At 41.7% G+C, this 21,273-nt stretch overlaps 1 protein-coding gene across 12 annotated transcripts in view; it reads right to left on the reverse strand.

Annotated features, from left to right (window-relative positions):
* DOCK10 (dedicator of cytokinesis 10) overlaps window positions 1–21,273 on the reverse strand; it is a 280,049-nt gene that overhangs the window by 13,440 nt on the left and 245,336 nt on the right. For all 12 annotated transcript variants that reach the window (XM_061636814.1, XM_061636810.1, XM_061636815.1 and 9 more), the window contains 7 exons: window positions 20,964–21,074; window positions 17,961–18,176; window positions 16,285–16,342; window positions 15,853–15,951; window positions 13,367–13,473; window positions 11,502–11,624; window positions 8,574–8,687 (listed from right to left, as the gene is read on the reverse strand). In XM_061636814.1, coding sequence (XP_061492798.1) covers window positions 8,574–8,687; window positions 11,502–11,624; window positions 13,367–13,473; window positions 15,853–15,951; window positions 16,285–16,342; window positions 17,961–18,176; window positions 20,964–21,074 — 828 coding nt within the window. The remainder of the gene's footprint in view (window positions 1–8,573; window positions 8,688–11,501; window positions 11,625–13,366; window positions 13,474–15,852; window positions 15,952–16,284; window positions 16,343–17,960; window positions 18,177–20,963; window positions 21,075–21,273) is intronic.

The raw sequence follows: 21,273 nt of genomic DNA on the forward strand, positions 1-21,273 counted from the left end.
CAATACAACGTTTTGGATTTTGGAAATGGCAATGAAATTGAAAAAAAGTTTTCAAAACTAGATTTTCATGTTCAGTTGCCAAAGCTTTTTCATTGGAAATGTTGCATTGGAGCTCCAACTAGAGATTCCTTGCACAACAGTAGAAACAACTAACAAAAGAAAAAGAGGGCATCTAATTCTTCTTGACCAATTCAGGAAGGAATTCATTCATAATGATGATGATGATGGCAGATGGTGTTGTAAAAAGACAAGCCAATGATTCAATGTTCATTGCCTCTTAAAAATGTTTGGATTGAGAGCCAATGTAGTCCACAGCTTCCACATGTTTGAAAATGCTACTCTCAAGTTCCTGTCTGGGCTGGATCAAAGTTACACATTTGGTTCTGGGCTTAATTGATGGTGCTGGTTCTTACTTTTAAAGTCTTGGCTTGGGACTCACATTCTCCTGTACATTTCCCCATACTCTCCACCCCACAAGCACTGCAGTCCCCTGTTGACTGAAGTTCTGCAGGTGGGCATGAGGAACAGGACCTTTTCACTGATGCAAATAATCCAGAATGCCTTGCCAAGGAAAGCCCACCTGGCCTCACCATTAATAGTCTTTTATGACCTGATAAGTATAAGAGCATAAGAAAAGCACTGCTGGATCAGCTAAATGCCCATCTAGTTCAGTGTGCTGGTCTCACAGTGGCCCACTAGATGTCTATGTGAAGCATGTGAAGCAATGTGGCTTTTTAGCATAGCTTTTTTTTTTGGCGGGTGATAGCTGTTTCCTCTGCTGCTGTAAGCAGCTTTTCCCTTCATTTCATCAATCAATATGTTATTTATTCATTTATCGATAGATTGAAAAGGTTTTATACTGCTTTTTGTCACAAAGTGATTTCAAAGCAGTTTACATTATTTGCTACTTACATTATTCTCAGAACAATGTTAGGACATGGAGTGAATGGTTTACATTATTTGAAAGGCTATAGCTTATACCCTTTCATGCAGAAGTCCCTAGGTTCAATACTTGGCATCTCCCGACAGGGTTTTGTTTTGTTTTTAATATTTGCTGCCATGGTTTGTTTTCAAGAAAAAAAATCATAGCTTAAAAATAAATAAATAAAACACCCTGGCTTGGATCCAGAGATCTCATGAGCATCTCATGATGGAAAATTGAGGCAATTTTCACCGGTTAACCCTTCCTGCTGAAGATGCCCTAAAGGGTTGGGGTGAACCTTCTGGCACAGACTGGGAGGTGGCATGGGTGGGGGGCTTCACAGGGAATCAGAAAAAATGGCCTCTCCTCCCTTTCCACCAGCAAGAGCCTCCTTCAGTAGCAGCTGGTGGGGTGGCATGGGTGGAGCTCCGTTTCTCTTCTAGCTTCCCAACATTACCGGTTGGTGCTCCTGACTGAGAGAGAAGGAGGCATGGGGAACTTAGGGTGGGTTGTGGCAGCAGGAGCATCAGAGTGTGTCTGCCACCATGTACCACACTGTGCCAACTGCCCCACACTGAGCCCTCTCCCTCTCAGTCAGCAGCAGTGACCTAGTATTGGGAAGCCAGAAGAGCAATGGAGTCCCACGCGCACTGCCCCACTGGCTGCTACTGGCCTTCCCTGGATCTAAGACCCTTAGACAAACAGGAGGAAGAACCCTGTTTCTGGAAGAGCAAGTCTGGATCTAAGCCAATGTGAATAAAATCCAAACCAATGAAGCTGAATGTTGAAAAATTCAGGACAGATAAAAAAGGAAGTACTTCTTCACATAGCACATAGTTAAATTATGAAATTTTCCATGACAAGATGCAGCGATAGCTACCAGCTTGGATAGACTTAAAAGACGAGATCAATTCATGAAGGATATGGCCATGAACGGCCACTGGCCCTGATGGGTGTAGATTACCCCCATTTTCAGAGGCAGTATGCCTCATATACCAGTTGCTGGGAAAGACAAGTGGGGAGAGTGCTGCTGTACTCCTGTACTTCTTGTGGGCTTCCAATAGGCATCTGGTTAGCCACTGTAGGCACAGAATGCTGCCCAAGCTGGGCCTTTGGTCTGATGCAGCAGGGCTCTTACGATCTTAAAATGCACAATGTCAGGACGTGGAGTGTGAAATGGACTGTGTCACATTTCTATGTGTTATAGAAATGGAGGGTGAGAACTTGACAGAGGGTTGCCGTTTTTTACAACCTCCCTATGTTTCTCATTATATATAGTTCTGTCCTAAAAACAACATCAAAGCCAGTTCAAAATGGCTACAGATATATTCCTATGAAATGCTGTGCAACAAATGAATCCTTCCTATAACCTGTGCCTACTCCACTTGTTTACAGTATCCTCAAGCTTATCAGGAAAGATCCTGATGTAGGGAGAAAATGTGTTTCTTTTCACTATTGTTTTCATGTTGACTCATGCGCTATAACTCTGCAGGCAGCCAAACATCTTGAGGTGGCAATTAAGAAGTCAGGAGCTCGGTGAAAACTGTATGGTTTTCACAACAGCCTTAGGTATACATAACTGCACCTATTTTGCTGAATTTGAGTGAAGCATTATTTTTGTCTATTGTTCAGGCTGGCTTATGAATAGTCAAATCTAACACAGAATTTCTGTGTGAGCCCCTGAAATACTCATTTAGGAATTTTGTATTTCAAATGCGTGCTCATGAACCATAGAATTAAAGTCCTTAGTGGGCGTTTCTTCAAACGTATTCTTGCTAGTAAAGAACTGATTTCATATAAATAAAAATGCTGTCCATACATGTATGAATACTAAATAAATCATATAATAGCAGTTCTGCCTCTTTTAAAATGAGATTTTACTGTTAAATGTTAATATTTCTCCCCAAAGAAGCTTTGTTATAGTGTATTACTAAACAAAATATTTTAAACCTATGAAATGTCTGCAGCTTACTGGGAAAATTTTTTAAAAACTATTTAGGTCTAGCTCTCTTGAAGTTTTCAAACTGTACTGTGAAGTTGAGTGTGTAAAATTTCCAACATTTCAGTATAAACTTCCTGCTTCTCAAACATAATGAGCAGCCCCTAATATATAGGATTGCCAGGGCAGGAGAATTTGCACATTCACAATAACCCTGAGAATCCTGTGGTGTTGCTAAGTGGAAAAAGAGTATGGCAAAATCTTAAATAATTTTGAAACATGCCTTTAATCAGGAATAGTGAACCTGTAGTCCTTCAGATACTGATGAATTACAACTTCCACAATCCCTGACCATTAGCCATGCTGCCTAGGGCCAAAGGGAATGGGAGTGCAACAACATCTGCAGGGCCATAGACTCCCCATCTCTGCTTTAAGTGAACTGCTACAACAGCAGAGTGGATTTAGACTTTCTTGCCACACTGAAATATTCAACATCCTGAAATGTATTGAGGCGTACCACATGGTAGAATAAAACTTCTACATATGAACACCATTTTAAGGCTCCCGCTTTTGCTTTTTGCCATTTTTACAATGTCCCCTTTTCTAGTCAAAGTTACAGAATGAGCAAAAACAGCAACTGTCCTTCTCCTCTCAGAATTGATACCAGGAAAACAAGGGCCAAAGCCACTCCCTCCCCACTCCCAGCTTTACATCTTAGGTGAAAAGAGGGATTTTGCACTAGGCTTTGCTCTTCAGATTCACCCTCGACAGTTCATCTCCTATCAGCATGCTTTATTTCAAGGTTGGGAACTGTGAAAGGTCTGGGGAAGAGGTACAGTACCAGCACACCTCCAGAGATTACAGAAAAACTCACATACACATTTCTGCTTCAGCCCTATTTCTTGATTGCCTTTCCAAATGGTTTTATTTATTCATTTTTATATACTGCTTACTTGCCAACATGGCTTCTAAGTGGTTCTATCAGAGCATGGAATAGCCTCCAGGTTAATAACAGTCTCTTCTTTTCAGGCTTACCCTGAGTTACAGCACTATGGCTCCACTGCAGGTAAGTTTAACAGACGTAGATGCCTCCTTAAGGGAGGAGGCATCTCTGAGGGCTTTTCTGATGCCAGGAAGGTTAGCAGGGGAGACTGGGAGTGAACAGAGGATTTCTCCCTGAGGAAAGTGGTGGTATCTTGGACTTGTGTTCAAGGGAGCCTGTGGCAGGCTGTCCACATCATTGTCCACACAGGCTCTTCTGCCTATTTGCCCAGATATCCCTTGGACTACATAGGCTTCCTTGCTCCACCACCTCTTTATCAGGTAAGGTGAGTTATTAACTGGCTCTGGAAGAGCCACTTAGTTATCTGATTTCCCTCTGCCCCAGGCATGCTTGTTCTTCTGTTCACTCTTGATTCGCTGTCTCTCTCAGACCCACCAAGCCTCTGGTGCTTCCTACAAGGTGCCTCTGACTTTTGTTTGAAGGTCCCAGCTAACTGCCTCTAGCGCTGCCTACCCCCTTATCATGCTGATCACCGGGAGCCTGGGGTTCTCCTTTCTCACTACCTTCTCCTAGTGGTGCCTCCAGACCTGCCCTTGCCCTGTCCTTCCTGTTCAGGCTCCTCCTCTGTGTCCCCCTTTGTCCCCATCACATAGGTATGATTTAAATCAGGGATGGGGAACCTCAGGCCCAGGGGCCAAATGTAGCCCTTACAAGTCTCTCCATTTGGCCCTCTGGCCTCTCTCCCCACTCCCCAGCCACACCCACTTTCTCCAGGACACATTGCTCACCATCCATGCTTTGCACCCTCTGAGTATTTTTGCCTGGACAGAATGTGTCCTTGAACTCTGAATGTGCCCTAAGTATGTAACAACCAGACAGGACGATAGAGAGAGGTGTGCAAGGGTTTGTAGAAACCAGCCTACTGTACAAAGGTTAAAATCTACATTAATTGTTCTACCCACCTTTGCCTATAGCCCATCTCTTCACTGGCACGTGGCCTCTGGAAGGTGGCCTAGGAGACAACACAGCCCTAAGGCTGAAAAGGCATCCCCATCCCTACTTTAAATAAGCCTGTGCTGCCTAGCAACCCTAGCTCAGCTGTAGCACAGTGTTCTAATTGTCACACTCCAATCTGCTGGCTTGCTGATCAGTCGGGTAGGCAGTTTGCTAGCCAGGTATGGAGCACAGCTCTGATGGCGGCTGAGAGCAAGCCCCAAATCAGGCAGTTTATATTGTCTTGCTATTGCAAAAGCTAAAATCTGAATCTTCTGCGTTAAGATTAGGGATGAAAGGATCTGTCAATTTCAGTTCTTTGTTTGTTATTTTTCCAGTCTTAAATGTAGTTCTCCACATTGCGCAATTGTTTTTTAAAATGAAAAAACATGAAAATTCTTCAGCATTCTAGTGTGACTGTCTCTCAATAAACACATTTTTAATGCAGTTTTGACTACACAATTTTGCATTATATTATTTCTCCTAATATAATGTATTTTGTATGCTATTTTCATGAATATATTCATTTTTATGTACCCATTCTACAATATATGCATTTTTGTAAACATTGTTTGGTTGAGAACTGCATTGCAAAATTTGGGTAAGTCTGAATTTCAAAAGATGGCTGTGTTTTGGTTTCATATTGTTTCAGAAAATGCGAATCTGATAGTTTTGGCTTTCATTGTTAACTGAATCAAATTTCTCCCCCATTTCTAGTCAAGATATATGAAAAAAGCCTTCTTAATAGATCTCAATTTTCCAGGCTCTGCACAAGACCACTTCTGCTTCCCCCCCCTTCTGATTCTGCATGCCTAGCCAATGCCTGAAGCCTATTCCCAAATCTGGATATCTATCATGTTTTAGTCCAGTCCTTCCATGATGCTGTCTACATCCTACACGAGTCAACTAGACACTACTTCCTGTAGTCTTTTTTTTCCAGGTCTTGATTCAGTTTGCTTCTCTGTGGCTGAAGTTTTTGTTGCTAGGCTTACAGTCAATTCAATGTAGATACTAATGCAAGTGCAGAATGACCTGGGTTTGTGAAGTTTATGGAAAGGGTAAGTAATTTTATCACTCATTGACAACCCCCCCAGCATTTCTTTTTTGCAGAATATAAAGAGAAAGCTCCTGCATATGGCTCTCTCACTTTATGATAATCCTTTTGCAAAATACTAAGAACCAAACTAGATGTGGACCTAGTGGGGGATTTCCTTCCAAGGGAAATAGCAGTTTTAGAGGAGGGATTTTCCTCAGGACTGCAGCAGAGGACAAAGAGTTGTTCCCCCTTCATGCCTGCTGTGATCCCAGTAATTCAGGCCCCTAGCTAATGCTTTTTGTATTTTTAAAAACCTGCACTTTTAATGCAAAGATGGATTTAATGTCATGTTTAGTTTGGCCTTAAGTTTATTTCTGGAAATCAGAGAAACAACAATTCTTAGTTCAGATGCAACATTCTCAATCTACTTTTATGAAAGCAGACAAGAATGAGACAATTCACTTTCTTTTAAGATGCTAGTTTCCACCTCTGACTCCTCCTCCTTTTGCTAACCAGTTCAGTTCTGTCGGCCAAGAAAACAGAAGACCATTGGCTCCTGCCCATTTACAAGCTCCACAAGGAACATGGAACTCCTTTCCTTTTCTCTTTGTCATAATCACAACTGGGGTCGATATGTATATGCAAATCATGTGGCACCTCCCCACGGGTAGATCAGTTTTACTCGGGGGTAGTTACATAACTTTAAAGCAAGTGTGGGGAACGTTTGGCCCTCTAGATAGTGTTGAACTACAGCTCCTATCAGCCCTGGCCATTGACCATGTTTTCTGGGATTAATGGGAGTTGTAGCTCAGCAACATCTGGAAGACCAAAGATTCCCTACTCCTGCCCTAGAGACACATGTCTTCATCAGGGATGGGGAATCAGATATCAATGGACTATAATTCTCACCATCTAGAGGGCCACAAGTTCCCTCTCCCTGGTCTGCAGTTACATTCTGGCAGGTTTCTGGCTTCTTTAGGGCAGCTCCACGCCATACATTTGAAGCACATGACTTCTCCCAAAGAACCCTGGGAACCGTTTTTTCCCCTCAAAGAGCTACCAATTCCCAGCACTCTTAACAATATATAGTTCCCATGATTCTTTGGGGGAAGTCAAGTGCTTTAAATGTATGGTATGGGACCTGCTCTTGCACATTTCTTTGAAGTAATGTGCACAGACAGGTATCTAAGTTAGGCAATAAACCCAGTAGCAGAGCAAACGAAGGGCAACAATGTCATGCATGCATAAGACCCTGAAATAGTTTTACTGTGAATGGGGATGGAGATAACTATAAATGTCTTCTTAGTTCTGTAAACACACAAGCAGAAAAACTATTTGCAGTGGATATTTCAATGTAAAAAAGTCATGGCCTGAACCTGCTTCCAATGGAAACAGGAACAGGATTAAGCCCCAAGTAAGTAACAGCAAAGGAACAGTATATACTGTATGTATATATATTGTAGTTCAAGGAAGCCAAGCAAAAGGATTATCTTTGCTTGATGCAGCACGCCATATAAATGAATGAAAGCAATGTTATTTCATTTCTTGCACTGAATGCTAAGCATTTGAAGTTAGAGTTAACTCATACAGGGAAGACAATGAGTGGGAAGAATTAAACAAAAAGCATGCAAAAGAATAGACAAACTTACCACAGCCTTGAATAAGATCAAAAGAAGAAAAGAGCAAATTTCTGTATTAAAACCTAATTAGCAGACAGAATGATTCAGATCAATCTGTTCTTTACACACTTTTTTAACAGATCAAAGGGAACTGTTTGCCTAGAAAGTGATCCTTCAAAGAGCATGCCTGCTCCCCTGGCCCAAGTGGTGTATAGAGGAGGCACATGCCACACTAAAATAAGCATGCAGAAAGAGTGTGTGGTGCACAACTACACTACAACACACTGCAGAGAGAATCAGAGGCAAGCTAGAAAGCAAAGCCAGAGAGACTATGAGAAATACAGCTAATGAAGGGATGTGGATTTCAGGCCACTTAGAAAACTGAATGATTAAACTATATTCCAGTTGCAGTAGGGATAACTTTGGCCAACACCACAGACATCGAGGAGCATGAGGAACCCCCACAGGATGTAATATTTGTATTGCTTTACTTCTGTTTTCCTATTAGAAAATATGTCTTTTATCTCCAGTAACCAGCTCTGACACAAATGATGACTTGTTATTATGCTCATCCATGTCACAGACATGGGATCTCAGCTGGCTAAACATCATTAGCAACCAATTACCTCCATGTCACCATTCATGGTGCTTCACTGGTGCCATGATAATTGTGCTCAATCCTATGCGTGTATATTTGGAAGCTGTCCCACTGAGATGAGTGGGATTTACTCCCAAGTAAGCATGTATAGGCTTGTATCTAGATGTGTAGGGAAACACTCAATTACTTGTACAAAGTCTTATGCGGTGTCTCAATTTAAAAAATGTTAAAAGATGCGAAACCTATATTTTGCTCTAAATATGTTAGCACTGATTCAGTATTGAGAACACTCCACTCTTCAGAAAAGACTTCAGAATTTGGCTCGTAACAGTCAACTAGACTATTCTCTATGCTGATGCTGGTGTTTTCTTATTATACTTTTGTTAAGAAGAGCATCTCTGGAATTACCTTTTGGAAATGTGTCTGATAGCTGTAAGTTCACAAACACCCAGGAGTCACTCACCTGTCCGTAAAACGCTACCCGGTAATATCGTCCAAACAAACGCTTCTCAGAATTTACCACTTCTGCCACTTTCAGATAAGATCTATGGATGTCATAGTACAACTCAGACAGTCTCTGGAGGTAGAAGAATGAAAGAAAAATATATATTTTAGAATGAAAGCCCTGATGTTCAATGCAACTAGTTTGGGCTCGACTTGGAACCACTTTTGACTACTGATTTAAGTGGCTTTTGTTCAGCCACATTTGTCATTATAAGGAAAGTGCATGAGTCATATGCCAATTATGAATAACAAATGGTCATTTAACACATGGATTGCTCTCATACAGCATATGGAAGTGGGGAAGTCCATCTTTTCCCACTCCCTGCTTCTGTATATACTAAAGGAAAATCTGCATTTGAAAAAAATGTTTCATTTATCTTAATTGTAATTTATACATGGATTTATTTACATATCTTACAGGACCTTTCTCGAGAGATTCCTCATGTATACCATACTCAACCAATGCCAGCCTAAAATTTGGGTTCACTATATGTGTGGTGTAGTGGTTAAGGTGCTGGACTACGACCTGGGAGACCAGGGTTCAAATCCCCACACAGCCATGAAGCTCACTGGGTGACCTTGGGCCAGTCACTGCCTCTCAGCCTCAGAGGAAGGCAGTGGTAAACCCCTCTGAATACCGCTTACCATGAAAACCCTATATATACAGGGTCACCATAAGTCGGAATTGACTTGAAGGCAGTCCATTTAAGACAGCCAGTGTGGTGTAGTGGTTAGAATGTTGGACTATGGTCTGGGAGACCAGGATTCAAATCCCCACACAGCTATGAAGCTCACTGCGTGACCTTGGGCCAGTCACTGCCTCTCAGCCTCAGAGGAAGGCAATGGTAAACCCCTCTGAATACCGCTTACCGTGAAAACTCTATATATAGGGTCACCTAAGTCAGAATTCATAGAATCATAAAATAGTAGAGTTGGAAGAGGCCTACAAGGCCATCGAGTCCAACCCCCTGCTCAATGCAGGAATCCAAATCAAAGCATTCCCAACAGATGGCTGTCCAGCTGCCTCTTGAATGCCTCCCGTGTTGGAGAGCCCACTACCTCTCTAGGTCATTGGTCCTACTGTCGTATGGCTCTAACAGTTAGGAAGTTTTTTCTGATGTTCAGTCGAAATCTGGCTTCCTGCAACTTGAGCCCATTATTCTGTGTCCTGCACTCTGGGACGATCGAGAAGAGATCCCAGCCCTCCTCTATCTGTCAACCTTTCATGTACTTAAAGAGTGCTATCATATCTCCCCTCAGTCTTCTCTTCTCCAGGCTAAACATGCCCAGTTCTTTCAGTCTCTCCTCATAGGGCTTTGTTTCCAGTTCCTTGATCATCTTTGTTGACTTGAAGGCAGTCCATTTAAGAGAACCAGTGTGGTGTAGTGGTTAGAATGTTGGACTACAACCTGGGAGACCAGGGTTCAAATCCCCACACAGCCATGAAGCTCACTGGGTGACCTTGGGCCAGTCACTGCCTCTCAGCCTCAGAGGAAGGCAGTGGTAAACCCCTCTGAATACCACTTTCCATGAAAACCCTATATATACAGGGTCACCATAAGTCGGAATTGACTTGAAGGCAGTCCATTTAAGAGAACCAGTGTGGTGTAGTGGTTAGAATGTTGGGCTATGGCCTGGGAGACCAGGGTTCAATTTCCCTCACAGCTATGAAGCTCACTGTGTGACCTTGGGCCAGTCACTGCCTCTCAGCCACAGAGGAAGGCAATGGTAAAACCACCTCTGAATACCGCTTACCATGAAAACCCTATACATAGGGTCGCCATAAGTCAGAATTGACTTGAAGGCAGTCCATTTCCATTAAAAAGGAGGAGGGAAGGGAAAGTGGGCAGGCACCTGGTTGGCCACTGTGAGAACAGGATGCTGGACTAGATGGGCCACTGGCCTGATCCAGCAGGCTCTTCTTATGTTCTTATGTTCTTAAGGAAGAGGCAGGGAACTTGGTGATACTGTTTGTCTTGAAAACTTTGAAATAAAATGCTATTTTTTAAAAAGTGTGCTTCCTTATTAACAGGCATAGTGTGGTATATTTTGTATTGGGCAGTAGCAGCTGGTGAGGTGGGGCACCACTGCCCTCCTGGCTTGTGAACATGGTGGGTCGCTGCCACTGAGTGAGAGGGAGAGGGATGATGTGCAGGAGCTTGAAGTGGTGCACTGCATTGTAGCACCACTAATCTGATGCTCCTGCCACGGTGTGCTGCACCATGCTGAGCTCCTTGTGTCTTGCCCCTCTCCTTCTCCTTCTCGGCCAGTGCCAGCGATCCCCTGTGTTCAGAAGCTGGGAGAACAGCAGCTGCTACTGATGTTAGGGTACTCGAGGCTTCCTTCACATGCAGTTGAATGTGTTGAAGGCCACTTCTCTTAAGTGCAATCCCAAAGCTGTGGGACGGGATGGTGCTGCTCATGGATGCAATTACATAGGCAGAGTGAATTGTATGGGTCTTGCCCATGGAATCAGCACCCTCTCACTTGGTGGGCCCATGGGTGTCAGCTGCAGAGAAAGCTTCTGACACATGAATCTTTGCTCTGTGCAGAACTGCAAACAGACTGCCAAACTCACTTCACATGTTCTATTAAACAACCCAGATGTAACCATTTTTCAACTTAACCTACTTCAGTTGCACCCTGGATCAATTTTACTACTACATCGAAACAACAAAGCCTCTATATGAGGAAGAGCATAGTCTAGAAACCACATAACCCCCTCCCCCCACGATGGCTCTTGTCACTGTCTACAGGCTATATACTAAAGTCTTAAGTCACTAAAGGAGAAATAATGTGAAAAAGAGAACACTTTTTTTAAAAAAAAAATGTCACTCTATTACTGTTCCCAGGGTGAATGCTAGATCTTGTTTCTAGCTTTTCTTACCTTGAAGTCTCTATGTTTCTCAAATACTGCAATTATTGGCTTGTTAACTTCAGCAATGAGTTCATATCTTTCAGATTTCCACAAATAGTCAACACATAATTCTAGCTGTTCCACAAGGATGTTCTGCAATCCCACAAGGAAAAAGAATGTAAAGTCTGTGTTGATACAGTGGAAGGCAGAGGCATGGTTTAAGAAATTACTAAAACATGTAACTAGAGCAAACATCTAAGGGCAGCTTTACATTTTACTTATCAAGGCTGCTTGTGTTTGGTAGGTCTGCAATGTACATGCTCACATCTAGCACTGCATGTCTTTAGCTGACAGAATATGCTGACCGATATGGACATGTGCATCACTGTGTGCAGTGTATTATCACGTCTACATAACCCAAGTGGTTTCAGCATATTAAAAGCACATAAGCTGCTGCCCTAACTTTAAGCAAAGATGCTGTGTCATACGGAATAGCAGATCAGTACAACTAAAACAGCACGTGCATTTGCTGGATTATTTATTGTGGTTTCAGCTTAAGCACATGACGGGAAAATCCAACAGATTTTTGGGGGGACCCACAGAGGCCACATGCATGATCAGCCGTCTAACTCATTGATACAGCTAGCTCCTATTCTCTTGCCTTGGGGGGAACCAAAAGCTCTCCTTACAAAACTGAACACATATATCAATTTATTTCAGTGTTGCATGCATGCTTTTATTTGGGTAACAGACTTTTCATTTTGGAGGATGCAGCTTTTGCTCAATGTATCCTTGTCTTCCATAGGAAGAGAAGGGAGGAACCAATGGTTCCCCATCAATTTGTCCAAAGTCCTGACATTACCCATCACAGATGCTGCTTAGTGGATTTCAGCTCCTTAGTATACGATCCAGGAAATAGCACTGATTTCTCTTCCCAGCCTTCCCCTGTGATATTAAACATCACAATAAGTCATTGAAGGAGAGACTTCCAGTCACTTGGGTCCAGCAGTGATAAGCCTGTCCTCTTCCCTTCCCTCCTCTCTCATCAGGGATTTAGTTGTCAGTTAGGACCTTGTCAAGACATTGAAAGAAATGGGGTGTTCCCATGCTGACAGGTTATACCTCATAGTGTACTGTCCAAATTCTAATTTTTGTAGGTTAGTTTACTTCCACTAAAACTGAAATTTGAATTGTGGAACATGAGTAATTAAGTGGTGATGAACAGCTGATTTTTTTTTTTACCCTACTGCTGGTTGTGCTGGTTGTTTTATACAGCAACAGAAAGTAATATCAAAAAGTAATATGTAGTTCAGACTGCAAACCTATGCTTGCTTTCACTGGTCTGTAGGTCACAATTAATAGAGTGACCATGTTGTACATCACACTAAACCATGGTTTAGCACAGCATGTATGAGCTGGAAAGACACTGAGACTCACTCTTGTGCATTCCCCTCCTCTCTCCCCCTGTGCTAGGAGGACAACTTTGGAAACCTTTACTTTCAGTTTCCCTTAAACTTGGCTCGTTATTGCATCTGAACTGGGGACTGTGGATTGCACATACTATGGTTAGTTTAAGCAAGCCAGTTTCATAACCCATAATTTGAAGTTGTTTTGTTGTTTTGAAACTAACCATAGTGATAAAACATGATCCTAGGTTCAGGGACAATGGCATGCCAGGTTTAGATAAAATTGACAGAAAAAGCTGCTGAGCTGCTCCTCCTAACTAGGAAGATAGGGAAAGGGAGAGTGTGCAAGCCTGAGGCTCACTCAGGCTTATTCCAATTTATGCAAGTCATGCTAAATGATGATTTAGCATGATATGTGAATGCGGCCTGTGGGACTTACTTCCGAGAAAACATGCAGAGGATCAGGATGTAAAAGTTAGCATTGCTGACCTCATTATATGGTGTATCTTGCATTCCAGAGTCTTCCTTCATAGCTCCTTCTTCTTTAATATTTGGTGTAATGTTGAGGAAAGCTGGCCATCCCATAGAAAATAAGCCTTTTTAAACAAGAGAAAGAGTTCCAGGAATGTTTTAATAACACTTTCTTAATGGAATTACTGACTGAAAAAGAGAGGAGGATGCCGCTATAAATAATTTTTTTTTTGTAAAAAAAATTGCTGGACATAATTGCTTTTTCACAGCCCACAGGGTGAGTAGAACAAACGGAGTGGGCTAAATGTGGCAATAGGTTATTTATAAATTCCATCCAGTTCATTGAGCTACTTGCCAAGGCTATGGACAGTTATAATTTGATGGTTCTGGCAAATAATATACTTGTCCAAAAAGCATTACTGAGACCCCCCCAAAAATAGTAACTGTAAGGCTAATATGGCAAGGCGTTTATGATTTGGACCATTCATAAATATACACTATTCTTGGATTCTTTATAAATAAAAATCTGCCAACAGAATGAAATGTATATATAACTATGAAATGTTTGTGTTTAGTCTGTAGTTATGAAAAGATGAAATATCTCCCTGCCCCACCCCTTGCCAAGGTAATACAGAAAAAGAGGGTAGCAGAAAATGGCAATTTTGAACCTAGTCTGAATCCTGGATGGGTCTGAGAGCAATGTGAAATGTTTTGGGAGCTCAAACTGCTGAAATTCACATTTCATTTCAAGACTCAGCACTATCACTTTATATGCTGTTTGTGAGTGGTCCCTTTTTTCTCTCTCTCCCATAAGTTTGTATATAATATTTGTTTTGCCACAAAACATGTTGTATTTTCCTTGCCAAACATATAAATTCGCTTTCGAAAACAGAAACACTCACTAGGGTGATTTTTACAAATATAATGTCAGTTAAAAGGACTTTTACTGAGAAGAAATACCATATTATTAGGGCCCTCCAAATCAATTTATGCTATAGGAATTATCTGATTTGTTGACTTCTTCAACTATTTTATTTATTCAAATATTTATGACCTGCACTTTTCTATAAAATATTGTAAGGTGGTATACAACCTGAAAACACAGTATTACAGTAAAAACAATTAAAAATGTCAAGCAAATCAGTAAAAGCTGGTTGACAAAGAATCTCAGATTTGAAAGGCCTGTTTGAATAATACACTTTTTAGAAGATGGCTAAAAACAAGCAGGGATGATTCCTGCTGAACCTCTATTGGCAAGGAGTTCCACAGGGCAGGGTCTGCTATACTTAAGACTCGGTCCCTGGTAATGGCTAGCTGAACCTCAGGGGCATGTGAAACCACCAAAAGTGCCCCATCAGAAGACCTCAGTGATCGAGGTGGAGCATAAGGAATCAGGCTGTTCTTGTGTTGCGCTAGTTCAGGTTTGAGTACTGGATGTGTGCCAGTACTATGCATAAAGGAAGGGTTTTTTCATAATAAGGAGATGTAGATAGCTTGATATTGATGGTTATTGATATTGATGGTTATCTTTTTTCTATCTTAGTTAGAAAACAATGAAAGGAAAATACAACCCTCAACATTAAAGCAAAATTCAGCCAAAACATAATTTGAGTTGAGATAAACTCAGCATCCCACTACAAACTGTGAGAATTATCCCACAATTGACTCCCACTTGCTTCTACAATGTTACTAGATCTGGGAATGGGGAGCCTCTGGCCCTCTAGACATTGCTGGACTCCAATGCTCATTATCCCTGACCATTGACCATGTTGGCTGAGGCCGATAGGAACTGGAATCCAACAATATCTGCACAGCCACAGGTGCCCTATCCTTGTTCTAGATACTACTTCCACCAGGACTAGATCTGGCAAGAGGTACCTACAATTACAGAGGTATGGAGGTATGGTTGATCCCTTCCCACATACACATTCAGCCATTGTTCATATTTCTTCTCACTGGAACCACCAGCAATCAGGATTTGTATTGCCCATATGCAACTTGCAGATATGGTAATGCTGAATTAGCATGATGAACAACCTGAACTGCATGTTGGGAAGTGTCCCTGTTGCATGGGTGTGAGTGACCTTTTCAGGCAACAAAACTTGCTTTCAAAGGTTAATTCCCTATCATATCCTTGTTTATCTTGCTGGGTATGCTTAGTGTAGAAATTATTATGTAGGAATACCCCATGCATACATTAACATGGAAACTCAGGTACATCAGGAGTTACATGAAGAGCTGTCTTGGAGTTATCCTTGTAAGAAAAATGTGTACAGCACTGCAATGTAAGACAACTTCTAATCCTTAAAACTTCTAATTCAGTCTTCCAACCAAGAATAAAATCAGAGAGGAGACTTGAAACCTCCCAATATCAAAGAATATAAATGTGCACTATGATGTTCCCCCCTCTTTTGTTAATCTGTTCTTCCCTTGAATCTCTACAGTTTGTATTGATCAAATAAGGTTGTCTATACCACATAAACAGACATGGTTAGAACACTCACTTCCTCCAGTGTGAGTTGTTAGTAACACATTACTATCAGAGAGTTCAGCATCTTCCGGGAGCATACGAGAAGTACATATCTTTTCCATTTTCCAGTAACCTATGATAGTGTGAGATGTTATTAACATTCTGCTATCTGTATGTGTTAATACATGCATATTTAATGATATACACTAAAGAAACGAGATATAAATGCCTCCCTTCCCAAAAGAGATTGAATTAAATTTGATTTTCACACCACATGCAAGGTTGATGTAACTAGGAATTGTACTAGTTGTAATACCTTACATGGGAAACATTTGAGAAGAGTCAAAGCAGCTTAAAGGATAACTACAAAATAACATGAATTTCATCAGATAGAAACACACATTTGCAATTTGTATGGTTTACTGTTTTATACACCAATGATAGCCTTTGAATAAATTTATCTTACCCTTCCTTTTCAGGTATTCAGCAATAAGGGCAGCTATATGGATATAACACATAGCAGCCTGCAACAAGAAATTGTATGCAAGTGTTAACATTAAGTTGCACAGATTTTCTTTATCCTCATAAACATCAATGTTTTGCAAAAAGTAGCCAAGCTTTGTCTGACAGATGTATTAGTGTGAGAGTTTGTGCAAAACAAGGAACTGAGCTCCAGTTACCAAGAGATCTGCCTAAAAAGGCTAAGAGTATGGGCTAAATGGGAGCATGAGGATTTGGCCCATAAAACCTTCTATCTGGGCCATGTGATTCCAAGTGCTTAAAAACATAATGGAAAGTAAAATAATTTGAACTTTGAATCAGGCATTTTTGTAGGGTAAGGATACACAATAATAACCAACAAAAATGCTTACATTTTAACAAATAATTGTTAATATATGTGAACTGTTGATAATACAAGGTCTGCTAGATGAATCTGTGTCAAACCTTCTCACCCTCCCACAGAGCCAAATGCAGCCCACTGGCTAAGGGTGGTGGCACCATTAGGGGTTCAGTAAATGTCCCATGTCTGAGTCGGAAAAAAATTAGGGAGGTTGTCAAGTACCTGAAAGACCATCATTTATGGCTGTTGAACTGCATTCAGCTTGGTTGGTCACAAGTTGGGCAGGCCTGATCTATGCCTAATCTTGATGGTGCAATACCATATCTTATGAATTCTTTCTATACCAAGACTGTTTGGGTCAGTTCTTGTTTTCCCACATTCTTCCTGTGAGCGAAGCTGCTGATGGTCTCATGACTGGCCATACTCATGCAGACTGACATGTTGTTGTTTCGTTAGTAGTATGCTGCCAAAGCTTCCCATGGCTGTATGGGGACTGATGTTGTTTTGTTTTTATGCTATGATGTTTTTATTTTTGTTTCTACCAATGATGTAAGTTGTATGTAAAACTCTGTGTAACAAGCAACTAGCAAATAATAATAATAATAAAATACTGTAACCAGCACTTCCACAAGATGTTGCATAGATAGCCATTAAGATTTGTTTCAATTGTGGAAGCAAAAAATGCAATTGCAGTAGCCAAAATACATGTTAAGATTGTTCAACATAATGGCTCCCCCCCGCAAGATCTCTCACGAAACTTTTTAAAACCAGAGTTTCCTGTTATGTCTGAATGGGAAAAAGTCTAGCTACTCTCTGCCTGCAAGCCTGGATGTGAAACCAGGATCTTAGTTTGTAAGCAGTGATTAAACCACTGTTTCATGCTTTGGGCATAATGGAAACTATGGTTTAACAAACTCCAGAGGTTTTGCATTGGAGTATGTGAGAGAAGTGTGTATGAAAGGGTCTCCACATGAATGTGGCCCAGTTACAAGCTTACTAATGACTCTGTGCACTCCTGCTGTGCTCAAATGGCTGTCTAGTATGTGCCAGCCATCAAGGAGTTCTGACCTACATATATAACCTGCTCAGTCTATATTCTGTTTCAGCTGATTTCTCAAATACTTCCTAGGAAGTTTATGTAATTTTCTTTTTCAGAGATGCTAAAAGAAAGGTTTGGATGGAATACCTTTCACAGAACAGAAGGCTGTCCAGATAATTTCCTCCCAACTCTATACTCATGCCTTAGTCCTCCTCCCAAGCCCTTTTCAATACAAAATAAATGGTTAGTATTAGCAAGTTACCTCTGATAAGTCTCCATTTCTAGCATGGATCTTGGCCATGCTCTCCAGCCATGTCCTACGTAATTCAGGTGTGCTGGCATATGAATTTGCCAAACTGTACTGCAAATCCACTAGCATCTCAGGGTCCTTCTCATGTTCTTTCATCTGAGCTGTAGCCATTAAAACTGTCCTTATGCGTTTGGTCAAGTCTTTCACTTCTGCTGGGAAGTTACTGTTCTTTGGGGAGGAGAAGCAGCACAGTACTTTTAAGTTTAAGGTTTCCTATTCTCATATTATTTATTTATTTATTTATTTGTTAAATTTTTATACCGCCCCACTAGCATAGCTCTCTGGGCGGTGTACAACAGAAAGTATATACAATAAAATCACATAAATCAGTACAAAAACATATATATAAAAATCCACAAATCTAAAACCAAATTGAACATATTAAACTAAAATGCCTGAGCAAAGAGAAAGGTTTTAACTTGGCGCTGAAAAGATAGCAATGTCGGCACCAAGCGCACCTCAACGGGAAGACTATTCCACAATTCAGGGGCCACCACTGAGAAGGCCCTGGTTCTTGTAGCCATCCTCCGAGCCTCTCTATGAGTCGGAACTCGGAGGAGGGCCTTCGATGTTGAACGTAGTATACGGGCAGGTTCATATCGGGAGAGGCGTTCCAGGAGGTATTGTGGTCCTGCACCGTATAAGGCTTTATAGGTTAAAACCAGCACTTTGAATCTGGCCCGGAAACATATAGGTAGCCAGTGCAAGCGGGCCAGAACAGGTGTTATATGTTCGGACCGCCTGGTCATCGTTATCAGCCTGGCCGCCGCGTTTTGCACAAGCTGTAGTTTCCGAACCGTCTGCAAAGGCAGCCCTACGTAGAGCGCATTGCAGTAATCCAATCGAGAGGTTACCAGAGCATGGACAACTGAGGTGAGGTCCTCCCTGTACAGATAGGGATGTAGCTGGGCTACCAACCGAAGTTGGTAGAACGCATTCCGTGCCACCGAGGCTACTTGAGCCTCAAGTGACAGGGAAGGATCTAAGAGTACTCCCAGACTACGAACCCGCTCCTTCAGGGGGAGTGTAACCCCGTCCAGAACAGGGTGCATATCCACCACCTGATCAGGGAAATCACCCACCAACAGCATCTCAGTCTTGCCTGGATTCAGCCTCAGTTTATTAGCTCTCATCCAGTCCATTATCGCAGCCAGGCAACAGTTCAGCACATTGACAGCCTCACCTGAAGATGAAAAGGAGAAATAGAGCTGCGTGTCATCAGCGTACTGGTGGCAACGCACTCCAAAACTGCTGATGACCGCACTCAGCGGCTTCATGTAGATGTTAAAAAGCATGGGGGACAGAACTGACCCCTGCGGGACTCCACATTGGAGAGCCCACGGTGTCGAGCAATGTTCCCCAAGCACTACCTTCTGGAGACGACCCGCCAGGTAGGAGCGGAACCACTGCCAAGCAGTGCCCCCAACTCCTAACTCCACGAGCCTCTCCAGAAGGATACCATGTTCGATGGTATCAAAAGCCGCTGAGAGATCAAGGAGAATCAACAGAGTTACACTCCCTCCATCCCTCTCCCGACATAAGTCATCGATATTAAATCACATACTATACATTTGGAATCGATAATATAGCTGACAATACACACAACCACTGGATGCCCAGTAGCAATTTCAGAATCTTGTGCTTGCTTGGCTCCTGCCTATGACCATATGCGGTTACTCTCATCTATTTCCTTTTTGCATATCATTCTTTTTTAGTATTTGTGATGTCATTCAAAAACCTTGATCATGTGTGAGGTGGTAACTATGCACGAACACCTAGTCACAGACAGGTCAGGTGGTATGAGAAGGACTTCCCAGTGGTCATGTGAATTAGCCAAAAGGTACTGGATCAGGAGGGGTGGGAATGGAGGAAAAAGTCATGACCCTATACAATTTTGTGAACCTTCTCCAGGAATCTATTCTGTAAAGTTGTTTTGTCATTTGGACACCTCTTAAGATATCACAACCCAATTTTGCATGATGGTTTCTGAGACCAAGTAGCAGGTTTTCATCTATGCTTGGATACAACTGGATACCATTGTGAATGAATATGGCACACTGAACCTTTCAAACCTGCACATTTTAATACCTGATTTCAAAACTGCACTGATTTGTCTGTTTCTTAGAATTCCCAAGCAACATCAGGTATGAGGCTGTTAGTAGCATATAAAACAGACTGAAAAGAGCAACCTCTTGCTTAATCCCTAGTTTTTCACTACTACTGATGTATTTCCTCTAAAGGACCTGGACCATATTAGACTTGATCAATATTATATTTTTATTTATACTTTTATACATTTATGCTTTACTTTTCAGCAAAGACTAACTGCCAGAGTCATAGAATCATAGAGTTGGAAGGGACCTGTAAGACCACTGAGTCCAATCCCCTACTCAGTGCAGGAATCCAAACAAAAGCATACCCAACAGGTGGCTGTCCAGCTGCATCTTAAATGCCTTCAGTGTTGGAGAGCCTGCCACCTCCCTAGGTAATTGAGTCTTACAATTAAAATCCCTCACAAGATGCAGTTTAATCAGACTCTGGGTTCTTCATTAGCAAGGGGGACATGTACTGATAAGGTATGGTACAGAGCACCCAGAAGCAACTGTTTCAATAGCCACAAAAATTGGTGTTATTTAGCAGTCCCCAAATTAAAAGGAACAAATAGCAACTTGATATTGGGTAATTAATTTACTCCAGAAATAGCTCCAATTATTGCAGTGGTATTATTCATGAAACAAAATATAATTCAGTAACTGTAAATGTATTAGAATTAGGGACTGGACTGGATTGTGCACATCATAATGATTGGAAAATTAAGCATATTTTCCCAATTATTTCTATTTGCAAAAATTATTTTTGGCAGGTTTTGGCAGGAAGGACTGAGATTGTAATAGAGGATAATGTGCCTTAGGACCCATCCATCTTTTGTCATAAGTAATACAAATAATTTCTTACTTTCATTTGCTTGTCTCTATTAGCAAAGTTATTTGTAATTGCCAGTGAATGCTGAAACCGAGAGCCTCCAATCCCTGCATCTGCAATCAATTGGCTTACAGCTTTGATGAGCTAAAGAAAATGAAGGGGAGGTGTTAGCACAGGTAAATCAAACTGGAAAGCAGTTGTTCCTTGGCAGAACCACTAGCACACCTTAAAAGGCTGGAGAAGTCTGTAGCTTAGTGGCAGAGAATCTGCTTTGCCTGAAGAAGGCCCCAAGTTCAATCCTCAGCACCTCCAGGTAGGGTGGAGACTGTCCCCTGCCTGAAAT

Source organism: Rhineura floridana, chromosome 7 (genome assembly GCF_030035675.1).
Source record: "Rhineura floridana isolate rRhiFlo1 chromosome 7, rRhiFlo1.hap2, whole genome shotgun sequence".
In the NCBI taxonomy this organism is placed as follows: domain Eukaryota; kingdom Metazoa; phylum Chordata; class Lepidosauria; order Squamata; family Rhineuridae; genus Rhineura; species Rhineura floridana.